The 14,427-nt window shown below is 39.1% G+C and overlaps 2 protein-coding genes across 4 annotated transcripts in view; one reads left to right on the top strand and one right to left on the bottom strand.

Moving 5' to 3' along the window:
* The window catches only part of tspan13b (tetraspanin 13b), a 26,719-nt gene extending 24,773 nt beyond the window's left edge, over nt 1–1,946 (bottom strand). The window contains exon 1 of the mRNA XM_077196320.1: nt 1,884–1,946. Coding sequence (XP_077052435.1) covers nt 1,884–1,889 — 6 coding nt within the window. The 5' untranslated portion in view covers nt 1,890–1,946. The remainder of the gene's footprint in view (nt 1–1,883) is intronic.
* khdrbs1b (KH domain containing, RNA binding, signal transduction associated 1b) lies at nt 1,463–11,036 on the top strand. 3 transcript variants are annotated; one of them, XR_013190441.1, is made up of 11 exons: nt 1,518–1,778; nt 3,202–3,323; nt 4,379–4,495; nt 4,716–4,862; nt 5,377–5,513; nt 5,643–5,850; nt 5,961–6,028; nt 6,258–6,316; nt 6,687–6,876; nt 8,880–8,943; nt 9,250–11,036. XR_013190441.1 is itself a non-coding variant. In XM_077196317.1 (9 exons), exons 1-9 carry the CDS (start codon nt 1,685–1,687, stop codon nt 6,791–6,793), a joined length of 1,059 nt encoding a protein of 352 aa, XP_077052432.1. In that variant the 5' UTR covers nt 1,463–1,684; the 3' UTR covers nt 6,794–7,928. The 3 variants fall into 3 exon arrangements, 1 of the variants encoding a protein (XP_077052432.1); XR_013190442.1 differs by lacking the exon at nt 9,250–11,036 and having other exon boundaries at nt 8,880–8,944; XM_077196317.1 differs by lacking the exons at nt 8,880–8,943; nt 9,250–11,036 and having other exon boundaries at nt 1,463–1,778; nt 6,687–7,928.
* The last annotated feature ends 3,391 nt before the right edge of the window (nt 11,037–14,427 follow it).

A 14,427-nucleotide genomic window follows, 5' to 3' on the forward strand; every position in this document is an offset into this window, starting at 1 on the left:
CCTAAATTTGAGGTTGGTAGGGGGTTCAAATTTTTTATCTCTCTGATATGTGGATTTCAAGACGTTTTTAAGATAAAAAAGGATAAGAAATAGCTTTAAAACCATGTTAGTGGGCAGTGTATTATTTTTCAATACCTGCTCTCTCCTCATCTCCATCACTCTTTCTTTTTTTCTCAGTCTCTTCATCCCTTTCTCTTCCCCTCCTAAAGCTGAGCTTTTTTAATTTACTAAAGGCTACAATTTGTATTATATTTTCAATATGTACACATTCATTATTAATCTTGTGCCTAACATGATGAAAATGGCTTTGTTAATGTTTCTTGTCCCCTCACAATGACAGTAAACTAATTATTACATTACATAAGTCACATACTTTTTGAACTGAAAATAGGTAGCGTTACATGGGCATATTTTCTGCTCAAAATGACGAAATTAGACAAAACTATATTAGTTTGCTGATTATTTTTTGTCATTCGTTTAACATTTATGACCTAAAAAAATGTCAAATATGAAATGTTAAGTTTAGCTACTTATCTCGCACTTGACCGTACGCGTCGAGTCGCACTGTTAAAATTCGCGCTCAGCAGTGTCTGTGAACATAAAGCCCGCCTACTTTGATTTGATTGGTCATCTCAAATATTCTGACATTGACGAGCAGTGACAGACTAATGATGCTCAGATGAACACACACACACACACACACAGTCCTCTGTTTCTGGCGTGCTCTCTGCTCGGCGCCGCTGCGGATTGAACATGAAGAGCGTGCTAAATCTAATTATAACAAAACTGAAGCGAACAAGAATTTGTGTAGCCTAGTAAGCCTACATTAATCACAAATTTTTAGGGGGACTAGGCTGAAGCCCCCCTAAAAAGGGCCTAGCGACGCCCCTGGTTCAATGGATAGGCAAATTGGTCATGTTTACAATTTTGCCATATCAATACTGTCCACATTTTTCACCACCAACCCTTGAATGTAAATAATTTTCCATTTTTATCCAGAGGGGGGCAGCAAACATTACATTATGTATAGTGTGCGCTATCCCTTCATAATTTACCACTTAGATGAGCCCAGAAGCTTATGCAAACCTTTGTGGATGTCTCCAAAAACCAGACAGCATAGCAGCATATTAACTCATGGATAACAGCCTTACATTTAATGGAAGAACATAGATCATTTTTATATGACCAGTCCAGCACTATTATATGTATGTATGTATGTATGTATGTATGTATGTGTGTGTGTAATTTAACATACTTCATAATGAACACATGTAATTTTAGATTATTATTATTTGTGTGTGTGTGTGTGTGTGTGTGTGTGTGTGTGTGTGTGTGTGTGTGTGTGTGTGTGTGTGTTAATGAATAGGACAGACAGCCTCTACCGAAAGCAAAATCAATTTTGAATAGACATTGATTCTACAAACTTTCACATCAAAGTGGGCGGTTCCATACGTCTAGTTTTAGTGACGCAATTTCCGCTCGTTCAAGTCTTTTGCGCTCGTCTCGAGCTTTTGTTCATCTGTTTCCAGCCGCACCGCGGAGAACAGGAGCCATTGCGACTCACTACGGTCTTTGGCAGCAAGTCACGCGTGTGTTCGTATTACCTCTTGCAGGACGTGGATACTAAAATAGTTTCACCGTCAGACGTTTGGTGTTTAGATCTTCATTTACTTACAAACTCAACATGGAGAGCGAGAACAAATACCTCCCGCAGCTGCTGGCAGAACGAGACACCCTGGACGCGTCGTTCACTCATGCCACGAAACTTATATCAGCAGGTAACAGCCGATTGTGAAAACGAAGGAGGGAGACATGCACGTGTAACCGAGTAACTTTTCGGGATGTAGATAAATAGCAGTTTTGTTTGGAGGGAAGCCACTTACCTCCATACGACTGTAGTCGTTCGTGGGACGGAGGTCGACCGTTACAAAGTCTCATTTCAGTGCGCGAGGACCCTGTTCGTGTTCTTAGCTCGAACCAGGCACGTGCTGTCGAAGCCATTTTCGGCTTGTAGCTAATGATTTTTTACTCCCGGAGGGAAAACCCCCACTTTTCATGGATAATATCAGTTGTTTGTATCATCCTCCACTGTGCACGCCGTAACGCTGTATAGTTTTACCCCATCATGCCCCGGGCAGCATTCCCATTTCCGCTCGAGTAGCCCAACGTTACATTGTGAGCCGCGTGCTGGATTGGTTTTAACCGTATTGTATACGTATTTTGTACAACTTAACGATACCTAATTAGTCGGAAATGTTTTTTTTTAATGATCATATTCAATGTAAAAAATACACAGTCGTGATTTAAGTGAGTCATACTACAGTATCGCAACACAATTAAGGAAAAAAGTTTTACCTCTTACATCATTGTTTGTTTGTAAAGAGGGCTTCTGTATCTAATGGGTCAACGTGGCGTTTCTTTGTACACATCGAGTCCCAGTCTACTTGCGCCTATCGTGTTTGTCTAGACTGAAAGATCTGGAAAGCTTTAGATGAAATCGTCCAAGACCGAAAATCTTAAGTTTGAGATTTGTCGTAGTAATAACCATGTTCCGGACCATATGTGCCTTTTAGTGTGGGAAGTGTTGCATCTGGAGATGAAATGGATTTTTTTGGGTGTAGGAAATGTCTTTTCCTTGCCTCGTTTCACCACATGTCTTATATCATCAGTGTAGTGGGAGTTTAACTGTATCTTGTGGTTTATATTAGCAGATCGGTTCCATAAGTTATATTTGCAGAGGCGTGTAAATGTTCAGTGTTTAGCACCAGACTTGCATTGAAAAGTCCCCTAGTGAAGCGGAGTCTATCTATCTTTGAGGCAAGCACTTTTCTTTGCAACCCGAAGCAAACATCTAAGTGTCAGGCATACATTTGCCATTGAAGTAAAATGACCTGGAGACTATTTCAGGCCTACACATTTGTAATCATCATCCAGCAAGTTATGAGAAGAAACATATGTTATCAGTGGATATTTGATCCCTGTTGAGTATGATGCATTCATTGGGGTTTTAATCTTAAAAGGGGCAAAACTACTTTTTGCTGATTTTAGCTCTGCAATAAGTTTCTGACCTTGTTGTCTAATGTGGAAGGCAAGAAATGTGTGCAAATGTCTTTAGTGGAATCAGTGTCTTCAAATATCTTTTAGTATTTACATTTAAAATGTTCAAATCTCATGCCTAAAAATGTTTCTTGTGCATTTTAGAAATTGAAAAGGTTCAAAATGGGGAGACTGAGAAAGATACAGAAAGCTACCTGGACCTCTTTACGACAAAAAACATCAAACTGAAGGAAAGGGTTCTGATACCAGTCAAGCAGTACCCTAAGGTGAGTGTCATTGTGGTATTTAGGAACATGTCTGCTGTGCCGATTTACTCGATTACATGTGTGCTGCTTCTGATCTGGTGTTGAAGGAATGTGTAACACCTCACTAATCGCAAGCAAAGGTTACCTGAGGATTCTTGGGAGGTATTCAATTTGTACAAACATTTGAGACTAAGTAGAACTTGTGCATAGAATTTAATTAGTTTTGAAAAGCACTATTAGAGTGAAATGGTACGTCTACAATCCTCATGGATGCATTTTGACAAATTTGCAAACCTTTGATTGCCTAAACCTGTGAAAGGGCTGCAATTTGTCATGAAGGTTCTTAAGTTATCTTCGAAATGCATGTTTATTTGTGCATGTCCTGTGATCGCTTACCAGCCAGATGCGATCAGGCCGTTTGATTGAGTCCTCTGCTGTTTTAGATAGCATTGCAGTGTTTTTCTTTGACTTTCCGTGTCTAAGGATGTGCCAGATCATTTGAGTCTAGCTGAATTTAATTTTTTTTTTTGCTGCATCTCAGAATCCAATCTTTTGCGCTTTTTCTTCTTAAATATTATGTGGATATCAGATTGGTATGTGAATTATGTGTGACTGATTATGCTGCTTAATTCTTACGGTTGCTTTTTAGAGTCTGTTAGATCTTTGATTTGTGACCTTTGCAACACACCTGTCAGCTGCACACCCTACTGCTGTTACCATAAATTTAAATATTTGACTTTTTTCCCCCCTTTTTGTTGAGTGGCACTTTTTGGTTTGTGCACCAAACAGATGTTTTCTGCTGTCTCCCTCTTTTTTTCTCCCCCCCCCCCCCCCCCCATTTTAGTTGTGTCCTTAAGTTCACAGACCGCCTAATGTTCCCCCTTGCTTTGGTGTCGAGGAGAGCACAACTCCAGCCTTTGATCTGTTTGCATTCCATTTAATCTTGTCCTGTTCAGGAAGATGAAAACTTCTGAGTTTTCAGTCCTTGAAAACAAGTACAGTCAGGCTAAGTTAAGAGCTGTAGATTTCTTCAAACGCTGTGTGTTTAATATTTAATTTTCTGTTGCTTTGTACAGTTTAACTTTGTTGGAAAGATCCTTGGACCACAGGGGAACACCATCAAGAGACTGCAGGAGGAGACAGGCGCTAAGATCTCTGTGCTGGGGAAAGGATCCATGAGGGACAAAACCAAGGTAAAGTGTAATTGAGGTTGTTTTTAAAAGTATGAATGATTGCTGCAAGAGCAACTTTTTTTCTAAGGTAGCTTTAAACTTGGAAAAAATAAAAGGATGGTTTTAGGCTATTTGATTCATCACGTTTTGGTTGTCTTGCTGTGTGCGTGTGAGTGAAGGTTAAGTGACACAACTAAGGGTAGATTGGATCTGGTGAACGTTTTTTTTTTGTGTTCTTCAGGAGGATGGCTTGAGAAAAAGTGGAGAGCCGAAGTACGCACACTTGTCCATGGAGCTTCATGTGTTTATCGAGGTGTTTGCTCCTGTTCCTGAGGCATACATGCGCATGGCTCATGCAATGGAGGAGATCAAAAAGTTCTTGTTCCCTGTAAGTACTGAAATATGCTCTGGATTCAAGAAAGGCGGCCCAGAGATCATGTTTTGCAGTGAAGTGCTGATAATGTGTTTTGTCTAAGCTTTCTTTGTTTATAGTCCTGTGATTTATGAATTCCAAATGGGCCATTGTTTAAGTCCAAAACGCCTGCGTTGTTGGATTGTAACTCTACTTGCTTTGCCCGTGGCGGCAGATTAATATTTAATCAGATAAATCGGTTGTTTTGTGTTCACTCCTGTAGCTGGACTGAGTGACTGAAAGGTTTGCTAAACAATGTTTCCCCTTTGAGAACAAACTTCTGTGCCCTGTTCTAATGGCCTCATGTGAGCTATGCAAGTTTATTTCTCAAGGCCTAATGCTGGCTCTTCATTAAGAGATATAGTTGTTGTCCAGCTCTTTTCAGCATTGGATTTTGTAGAAACCACTATTTGCATTTCTTATGTTCTGAGATGGATGTTCTTGTGAAGTGTCTGGTGTTATGTTAGTGAGCTGTGTGCCTGTCTCACAGGATATGATGGATGACATTTGCCAGGAGCAGTTCATGGAGATGAAGTATCTAAATGGGGGTCAGGAACATGGGGGCAGAGGCCGAGGAGGGCCACCCATCAGAGGCCGTGGAGGTCTTCCACCTCCTGGGGCACCCAGGTAACATACACCTATTTAATATTCATTGTGACCAGTAGTTTGAACTGCTAAACCTGATTTTTAATGCAATGAGAACTTCCATTTAGTAGATTTAGATGAGTAGAAGATTAACACTTTTTACCCTCGCAGGGGTCGTGGTATGCCCCCACGTGGAGGTGGCCGTGGTGGTCCCCCTCGAGGTGGAGCCGCAAGGGGAGCTCCTGCAGGTAGAGGTGGACCATCAGCCCAGCCGCCCAGAGGAGCAGCTTCCAACCGTGCCCGTCCACCCGCCACGTCTCAGCGGATGCCCCCTCCACCAGCCCAGCATCCTCCGGCCCAAGACTCATACGAAGACTATGTATGTTTCTTTTAGAAAATATATCTTCTGAGTTTGCTTTGGAGATGTTGAGTGCACTAGTATCTTCAAAGTTTGTTGCTGTGGACTGATTATATTTTCCGTTTCCTCAGTCTTATGACGAGAGCTACACAGAGCCAGGCTATGAATCCTATGACAGCTACTACAGCCAGCCACAAGCGTAAGTTGATTGAACAGAATATTATTGCTGCTGGTTTGGGACTTCTAAAGTCCAAGTTTCCTCAAAAAGATCAACTTTGCTTATAATTATTGGGGTTTATGGAGGCTTTTTGGAAACATCCCAGTGTCTTAAAACCACAATGTGCTTGGCTTAGTATGTTATTTTTTGAAATTCAGGCCAGTTTCTCTTGTTTAAGAGTTAGTTTGAACTATGTTTGTTCTTTTTCCAGAGAACCAGAGTACTATGATTATGGACACGGAGAGACACAGGAGGGGTATGAAAACTACGGTAAGATTTTTGCCTTTGAATAATTTTTTTTTTCTAGTTTTTTTTTCATGACACTGTAGGGTCAATTAAGTTGTAACCCCTTATTTGCTGTTGATAATGGTTTCAAACATTTATTCTAGTTAATGAAAGGGTGAGATTTTGTTATAGCTATTACAATTGATAATGCTAGTTTAAAAGAACAGGCATCTTATTTTTGGATAATTCCTGTAAATTTGAGTTTAAAACCATCCAAACACAGACTTGTCTTGGTATTTTGATCAGTAATGTTTTTAAGGTAAGACTTCGTGAAAGCTCAGTTATTTAAACATCTTGGAAAGCTATTGTTTGCTTGCTTTCTTACCTTTTTGCACTGTTGTGTTTGCTCCCGTAGCTCAAGATGACTGGAACGGGACACAGCGCACTGTTGGTGGTGGAAAAGCTCCCACTCAGAGACCGACTAAGCCTGGATTCAGGGAACCCCCCTATGGACGATACTAAGTCTGACTAGCGGAAAGTCATCCAACGCGTCGCCATAACAACTGTCTCCCATGGCAGCTCACACTTTAAGCTACCCGACAAAAGTAATTGTCTGTTTTTTTTTCTCGTTTTTTTTTCTTCTTTCTTTTTTCTCGTTTTGTGTTTTTTACTCCGGACTTAAAAGAAACTTGACGGAACGGCATTCGAATGCCTCAAGAATCAATATAACTTTTAGAAGGGATTAAAGTTTAAACATTGCTGTTTTTTTATTTGTTTTTGCAAATATCTTTTCCTCTGCTCATACCTACCCTTGCTTTTTTGCATTTGTCGATGGTAAAAGTTTGTCAAATGATTGGAAAAAGTATTTAGTTGAAAGGTAAACCCTAACAACTGTACAGCCACTTTTTGTGTCTCAGGACACCACTTTAATTTGTGTTACCTTAAAAACTCTGCTGAGGTGCAGTTGCAGATTCCCATGTAGGCTACATTTCAAAATTCTGTTTAATACTAGCATATCAAATAGACCCTAAACTTAATCTCTGTTTTGTAATAAGGAGTATAAATTACTGAAAGTCAAAATGTCTTTAATGGTATTTCCAACAGCCATTGATTATTCTTCATTTGATTTAAATAGTCTTAAAAGCTGTAAATGTAGATTTAGGCCTCAATATTTTTCCTTGTATTTTAGAGTTTTGAAATATAGCCCAATTAGACGCTGTTGAGATGGAATGTCCTCAAATCCTTAATTTGTTAAAATAAGATGTTACTCTTCAAAACTGTTCTGTAGAATAACCCATGTTTGGCTACTTATGTAAAACATAATAATCAAAAGTCAGATTATCATGGATGCCACCATGCTATATAAACTGCATGCAAAAACTGCTTTAAAAAAAGGATTTGGACAACAATCTCCACAAGGGTCATCTCTTTCTTATGTAAAGGGATACTGCAGCTAAAACTGACTATTGTATATAATTTAAAAAAGGAAAAAAAAAACAACTCACATCCAAACTGTACTGCCATTTAGTATTTGTATCCTCTCCATAAAATGCAGAATGACATGTGTAAGCTTGCCTAAATAGGTAACTAAATCTGTCCAAAACATGTTTTGCAGCAGTTGTCAATAAAGCCTAGATTGTTTTTTATGAAACTTTAACCTGGTTTATTTTTCTTTGTCTTCATAAAATCTGAAATGGCCTTTTAAATAACTCATAACCTTCGGTTCCAATCATTCTTCCTCTTCAAAAACAGATTTTAAATTTAAAACAATGCATGTAGTCTGAAGACGTAAACTACACTAAAGAGTCTGTTTAAAGTGTTTGATCTGACAATTAAAAGCACACCTTTAATGTTTCTCTCTCTTTTTATACTTAAAAAGGACCCTAGAGGTAAGACCTGTGCTCTTTAAAATAACCTGGATAGCTTCCTAATGTCTATAGAGAGAACTAAAGCATTCGATGCTTGGGTATGTATTAAACTTTTCTTGAATGACATTCTATTTTTGGTCTCTCTCAGAATGGGAAATGTATTATAGGCTGAAATAATTTGAATTTAAAAGTTAAGCTTGCAGGGGCAATATTTGTCAAGTCTGATACAAAGACACGTTGGCTGCTTTTAGTAAAGAGGGCAGGAGAGGACTGTTAAACTTAAGTGCAGCATTGTAAAGGTAACCCTAACCCTAAATTTGTGAGTAATGTTACATTTATACATTAAAAGTATTTGGTGACGGCGTGCAATGATTTAAAATATTCAGTCGTTTCAAAATATAAAAGTAAAGTGGAAAAAAATATACAAACACGCAGTAATAGATTTTGCTTATAATAATATTTGTGTACTAACATTCTAGAGCAGAATTGTAATGCAACTTATGCTAAAGGTGCAAGGTGTCAAATCTAGATCCATCTATGTTTGTAATGCTGCTCCTGTTTTTTTCTTTTGCGATTTGTTTAACGTATTGAAAAAACTCAATGTCCTACCTGAAAACGTTACCTGGGAAAGCTTGAGTTGCATGACTCAATCTTGGAAGATTGCATGAGTTTATTATATACAATATAGTTTATCATAGCTATGTTTGGTTGTTCGCTCATAGTGTTCTCTCTTCCCTCAGGTTGTGATGCCTGGAAATTCCTGGAAATGGAAAGTTTAAACAAGAATATCAGACCTCTCGTCAGGTCAGTTATCCCTTCTTTATCCTATTGTTCTCTGTAGTTTTAGTCCATTCCTGTTCTGATGAGTCAAAGCTTTCCAAATCTGCATGTTCTGCAAGAAGCTCTAAATGGTACGAAGTTGAACTGCCCTAATGGGCTTGCTTCCTGTTTCCACTATATACTCAGCTCAGTAATTACTGGTTGCTTCAGTGGCCTAATGTGATTGATGTGATATCATACAAGATGAATCAGATGTTTGGCTCAGAGTTGTGTGTGTGCGCTCCTCCCCTTTTTGGTCACTTTGCTGATTGACTTGTAATTCTCCTACAGGAAAAGACAAGTGTTTGTTTGCAGTGTAAGAGCAATCTTACCTTTTGAACACCAGCAGTCTTTATGGAACCATGGACGGTCTGCCTGGACAGCTTCTGAATGGGGTGGAATGGCAGAAATCGATGGTCCTGTCAGCTAAAGTTTAAACCATCCAGCTCTTTAAAAGGGTTGAAAAGTCTTGAGCCCTGGTGCTGTGTATATCTGCTCTCCAGTGGTTATGCGAAGTCAATTCTCTGTACTGAAAAGTTTCTTTTTACTGTTAACCTCTAGTGCTTTCTAAGCACACTTAACTTTAAATGTTCATCTAAAATTGACCTCTTCTGCTCCTGTTGGCCAAAAAATCATTTTAACAAGCTTGGAAAAATTCTGTCCGGGCTCTCTAAACGTCTACCTCAGACAATACTCCAGTGCTTTATTCTGCAGGACAAGCATGTCTTCCCCAGTTCCTCGCTCGGAGGAACGTACATGCTAATTTAGAGCTGTCCGGCCCCTATCTCTTAGCAAAGACTTTTTCCTTTAATTGCCATGGTAATTTTTGTCTTGCTCTTGAGTAGATATGTTTGAATGGGTTTAGGCTGCCGGAGCTGTCTTGCATTAGCGTGAATCAGAATTGAATTTTTCATTTTGTGTACCATCTCCAGGGGCTCGCAACTGTTTATCTAAATCATACTATACTAACATTGTTACCTTAAGGTCTGGATAAAGGTCTTTCTTGCCCTAATTGAGAGCTTTCCATAAATTCAGCTTTTTCTAATCCTCGCTGTGCAGAGTCTGAATTTAGCACTGCATGGCTTTTGTGCATGTCACTGTCAGTGTGTATTGCTGTAGCTTTTATCTTGAGCTCACCCCTCCCCCCCATGCACACGTACGATTCGAGCCCGTCATTCTGACCAATTACCGCCGATGACAGTGTGTCCGTCCCCCGCGGAGCCGCCACTGGTTGTCGACTGGCTAACAGGACTAATGCCTTATTGCATTAGAGACAAATCTGTCCTCTGCACAGATTTTAATAAGCATCAGCCACCGCTCAAGTGGCGTCGAACAATGGGACCATGTAGGTAGGAGGTTGACCGATGTGCATGCGGGCTTCACTATAATGAGAAATCGCAAAAGGAGATAATGGAAATATTTATTTTCCGGACAGATGCTAAGGGGTAAAGAAAACTCGAAAGTCTCTAGGAGGTGGAAATGTTCAACCCAACTGTATGCATTAAATGAGTCTTTGTTTACAGTCATATCTGTTTGCGTTGGAGATGCGTGGCCTACAGCTGCTGGGGAAATGCCTCTGGGGTAATGTGCAAGGCATGTGTGGTGGTCTGAAACCGACACATTGTGCATACTGAAAACAGGAAGCATGGCTTTACAAATGCAAATGAAATGCTCACCAATGTCTGTCTGTCTTCCTGCATGGCTATTTTGCTAGTTTCACACCTAACAAGTACACACTCTCCAGGGAGTCAGGGTTTTGAGTGCACGGGGAGGAGTTGTGATGGTTTCTGGCTCATGTCCTGGAGAACCATGGCTGCTGGCCAACTCCTTCAGTGTGAAATGCTGGTAATAACTTAGCCTCCTAAAGGTCTCTCTCAATGTGCTGTGATGAAAATGAATTACATCCATCCATGTGGAATCTGGCTTGAGTAATCCGTAGCCCTCCAGGACAAAGAGTTGGACACCTCCACCTTGGCTGTCGCTGACGTAACATTCCATTGCATGTTTTCCAGCATCCACATAAGCAGACACACCTAAAACAATGTTGTGGAAACCATGGGAATTGCTTGGGATTAGTGATTAAATGTAAATGTAAATGTATTTTATTTATATAACACCTTACATCAACCGATGGGTGAACCAAAGTGCTTCACAACAAATTAAACTACAAGTTTAAAACAACAATATGAATGAATGTGAAATCAATATGAATGTGCCATCACATTACTAGGTACAAAACGCCACTTTAAAAAGATGCGTTTTAAGTCTTGATTTAAAAAGGCCCAGGTCAGTAACGATACGCATCTCACTGGGTAGCTTATTCCAAAGCTTAGGTCCAGAAACCGAAAAAGCGCGGTCACCCCAGTGTTTCAGTTTTGATCTGGGCACTTCCAACATTAAATAGATGAGTGATGAGTGCCAGGAGTCTGTATTCTTTTGTTTTCTGAAGGAGATTGACGAGCCTGTATTTCAATGCAGCTAAACAGGATTTAAGCTTATTGAAGTGCTCGTCTTTCAGCATAGCTGTTGGCCTTATTTCTGTAGAAGCAAACTAATGCCTTTGGGGCTGTAGTAACCTTTTGGTGACTTAGGGGAGCGGACAGAATTTTTCACTTTTGAAAGTTATTCAAACTTGTTTGGAAAGTTGGTGCATCCAAGTGCGTGCACAGCCTGCAAATTATTACTTGCAACTACAAAGAGAACACCTAATAACTTGGCATATGTTTTTACCTATTTTATAATGTCAAAATAAAAAATAAATAAATTCTAGACCTGACTCCTGTGTCTCTTTCAAAGCTTATGTCTTCATGTTTCTTGATAGCTTGTCCTCCTCAGGGTTTCAGACTGTGAATAAATGGACGCAAATTGGACCATGTTCAAAGGTAATTTAAAATCTAGTTGCCATTGTTGGTAATCGGGAAAGGTTTTTGTCTGCATGTAGTTTCCTGCATGCAGCAACTTTGGGTGATATTACATTTATTGTATAATAAAAATATGTAGAAGAGTGTCAAAAAATATCACTCAAACAGTGAAGCAAAGCAATGCACTCAATCAATTACTATCTGTATCAAACGATTCTAATTTGTCAAGCCATTTAGCTTTTAAATGTTTTATTTTGTGTATCAGTGATTTTTTTTTTAAGCCCTAAAACCTTCAACCTTGCTCTTAAAGACCCACTGTCCTATGGGATTGAAAGAGAGCGCTGGATAATGTGGATATGGTTTCAGACACAACTACAAATGGCTGTCCCCTCAGTACTATCAGGGTTTCAACGTTTACTGTAAAATCTGGAAAATTTATTATTTTTCCAGTCCTGGAAAAGGCATGTAAAATTATTTTAGTCATGTTCTTGTTTTTCTTTAGCTAAGAAAATTAGTATATCACACCCTGAAACAATTATTGTTTGTAGCAGAAAGTGCTATGTTCACGGATGCTGAGTTTTGACACGGAGAGAAGTATTTTGGATAATGAGGTTTAGTCATGTTTGCAGCAGTTAGCTGAGCAGGCACACAGGCTTTTTTGTTTAGTTCTGATTGTTGGCAAAAGTAGCAGTAGCATACTTTGGTACCAAGTCGATACTGAAGTTTTAAAAAAAAAAAAACACCCTGGCCACCCTACATCAGAATCATTCAGTCATCATGAACATAATGCAAAATAATGAAATGCTGAGGTTTAATGATAAATCAACAAACATTTACACATATAGAAGTACAATGATAAATCTCTTGAAATGTGTTTTCTCATTTTATACCATTTTCTTTGACTGGATGTAAGTGACTTTGGCATGTCCCACACACTGCTCAGCTAACTTCAGTGAGTGTAAAATGTGGTTAAATGACACAATAAAAAACAAAGTATATTCTTATTTTTCTCATTTGTTTGATAAAACAAGTCAATTTGATCATTTATACGCTATTTTCATAATTTTAAACATGTACACATGCATGTTTAATTTGATTGGGTTGGGGTGTCGTCGGGGGAAAAATGCTACAAATGGGGTGTCTTGCTTTCAAAAACTTTGGGAACCACTGTATACGTAGAGTACTGGGTCAATCTGGTATATCCAATGAAAGGCGGCTGCTTTCAGACACTCCCGTTCATATTTGTGAGAACTCTGAAGAGTTTCAAATTTTTCCATATACAGTGTTTTTCCAGCATTAAACATTGTAGCCAGTGTTGAATACCTGAATGCACTGACCAATCAGAGGTGTTCAAGTTGTTCAGAATAGCAATTTACAGAACATGTAAATGAGAGATTAGTTGTGCAGTGTAGCCAGCTTCATTGATTATAATGGGAGTTTTCACAAGAGTGCAGAACTCTGTGAGCAGGCTAAATAACTCATTCAAAATTATGAATGTAAGTTTTAATTTTCAATTGTCATAATGCATAATAAGAACTCGTATTAATAAAATAACTGATTTTAGAGTTGTCATGGCCATGAACTGTACGTCTTTTAGAGACTTGTGGCTTGTGGGGAGAGAAATATATTACTTTAGGGCATGACTTTTTAATTCCTGCTAGTGAAATTGAAAATGATCACTGAAAAAGAATGGGAATCCATACTATATAAGGGTATATGGGGTGATTTTTAGAATACATCCTGGGTCTCCAGATTTATCTGGTTAAAGGAACATTTATGGTCAAATACAACTATGCTTTTAATATGGTTAAGTTCTATAGACGGCATTAGCTGGATGTTGATTACCACAGAAAATAATTTTGGCTTGTATATCAAGTTTATAAAATCAGCAGAAATGCATTTGTAAAGGATGTCTGTGGAGCAGCTGATGTATGGAGTCCTCATAGACTTCTATTGAAAGTGCAAGCAACAATCAGACAATCTGCGTAATGACTACTTGTCCTGCTGGTTGCTGTGATGAGCATGTTCTGATACCAGTGAGGATTAATATGACATCTGCATTGTGTTTCCCTCATGAATAATTAAAGACATTTAGTCTTGAATACTTTAATGCACAACGAGGATGTGCTTTCACGGGCCGGGCACTTAGAAAACTATGTTTGGACCAATCCTTGATGTAAGCAGGGTCTGTTGAGTGATTGTGGGGTTTTAATGGAATGTGTGTTTAATGCAAGTGCGCTCAGGTATCTGATGCAACAGATGAGAATCAATGAGACATTCAGGGTGCTACGCAGCTTGTAGGGAAGTGGGCGCCAGTCTGCCCTTTGGCTGTGCTCAACAAGCATTAAGTTCTAGAGGAAGTATCATGTCTTCCTTGTGATAAACACAGTGTTTGCAGAAGAACCTTAGCATTGAATCTTCTATGTATTTATAGACGACTAATTGCTTCCTTCCTTGTGTTTTTAGTTTCTAGTCTGGGAAAGTTAAATGACTAAAAAGGAAACTGTTCTCATGTTGACCTACAACCCACGCCGACAGTACAAATCTGCCTGCTCTCATCCTTCCTCTTCACTGGTCTGCTGCCAATATGTTCGCTTGAAGTGAGACT

Source organism: Siphateles boraxobius, unplaced genomic scaffold, assembly GCF_051911475.1.
Source record: "Siphateles boraxobius isolate OS27281-9 unplaced genomic scaffold, OSU_SipBor_1 35, whole genome shotgun sequence".
Classification (NCBI taxonomy): Eukaryota; Metazoa; Chordata; class Actinopteri; order Cypriniformes; family Leuciscidae; genus Siphateles; species Siphateles boraxobius.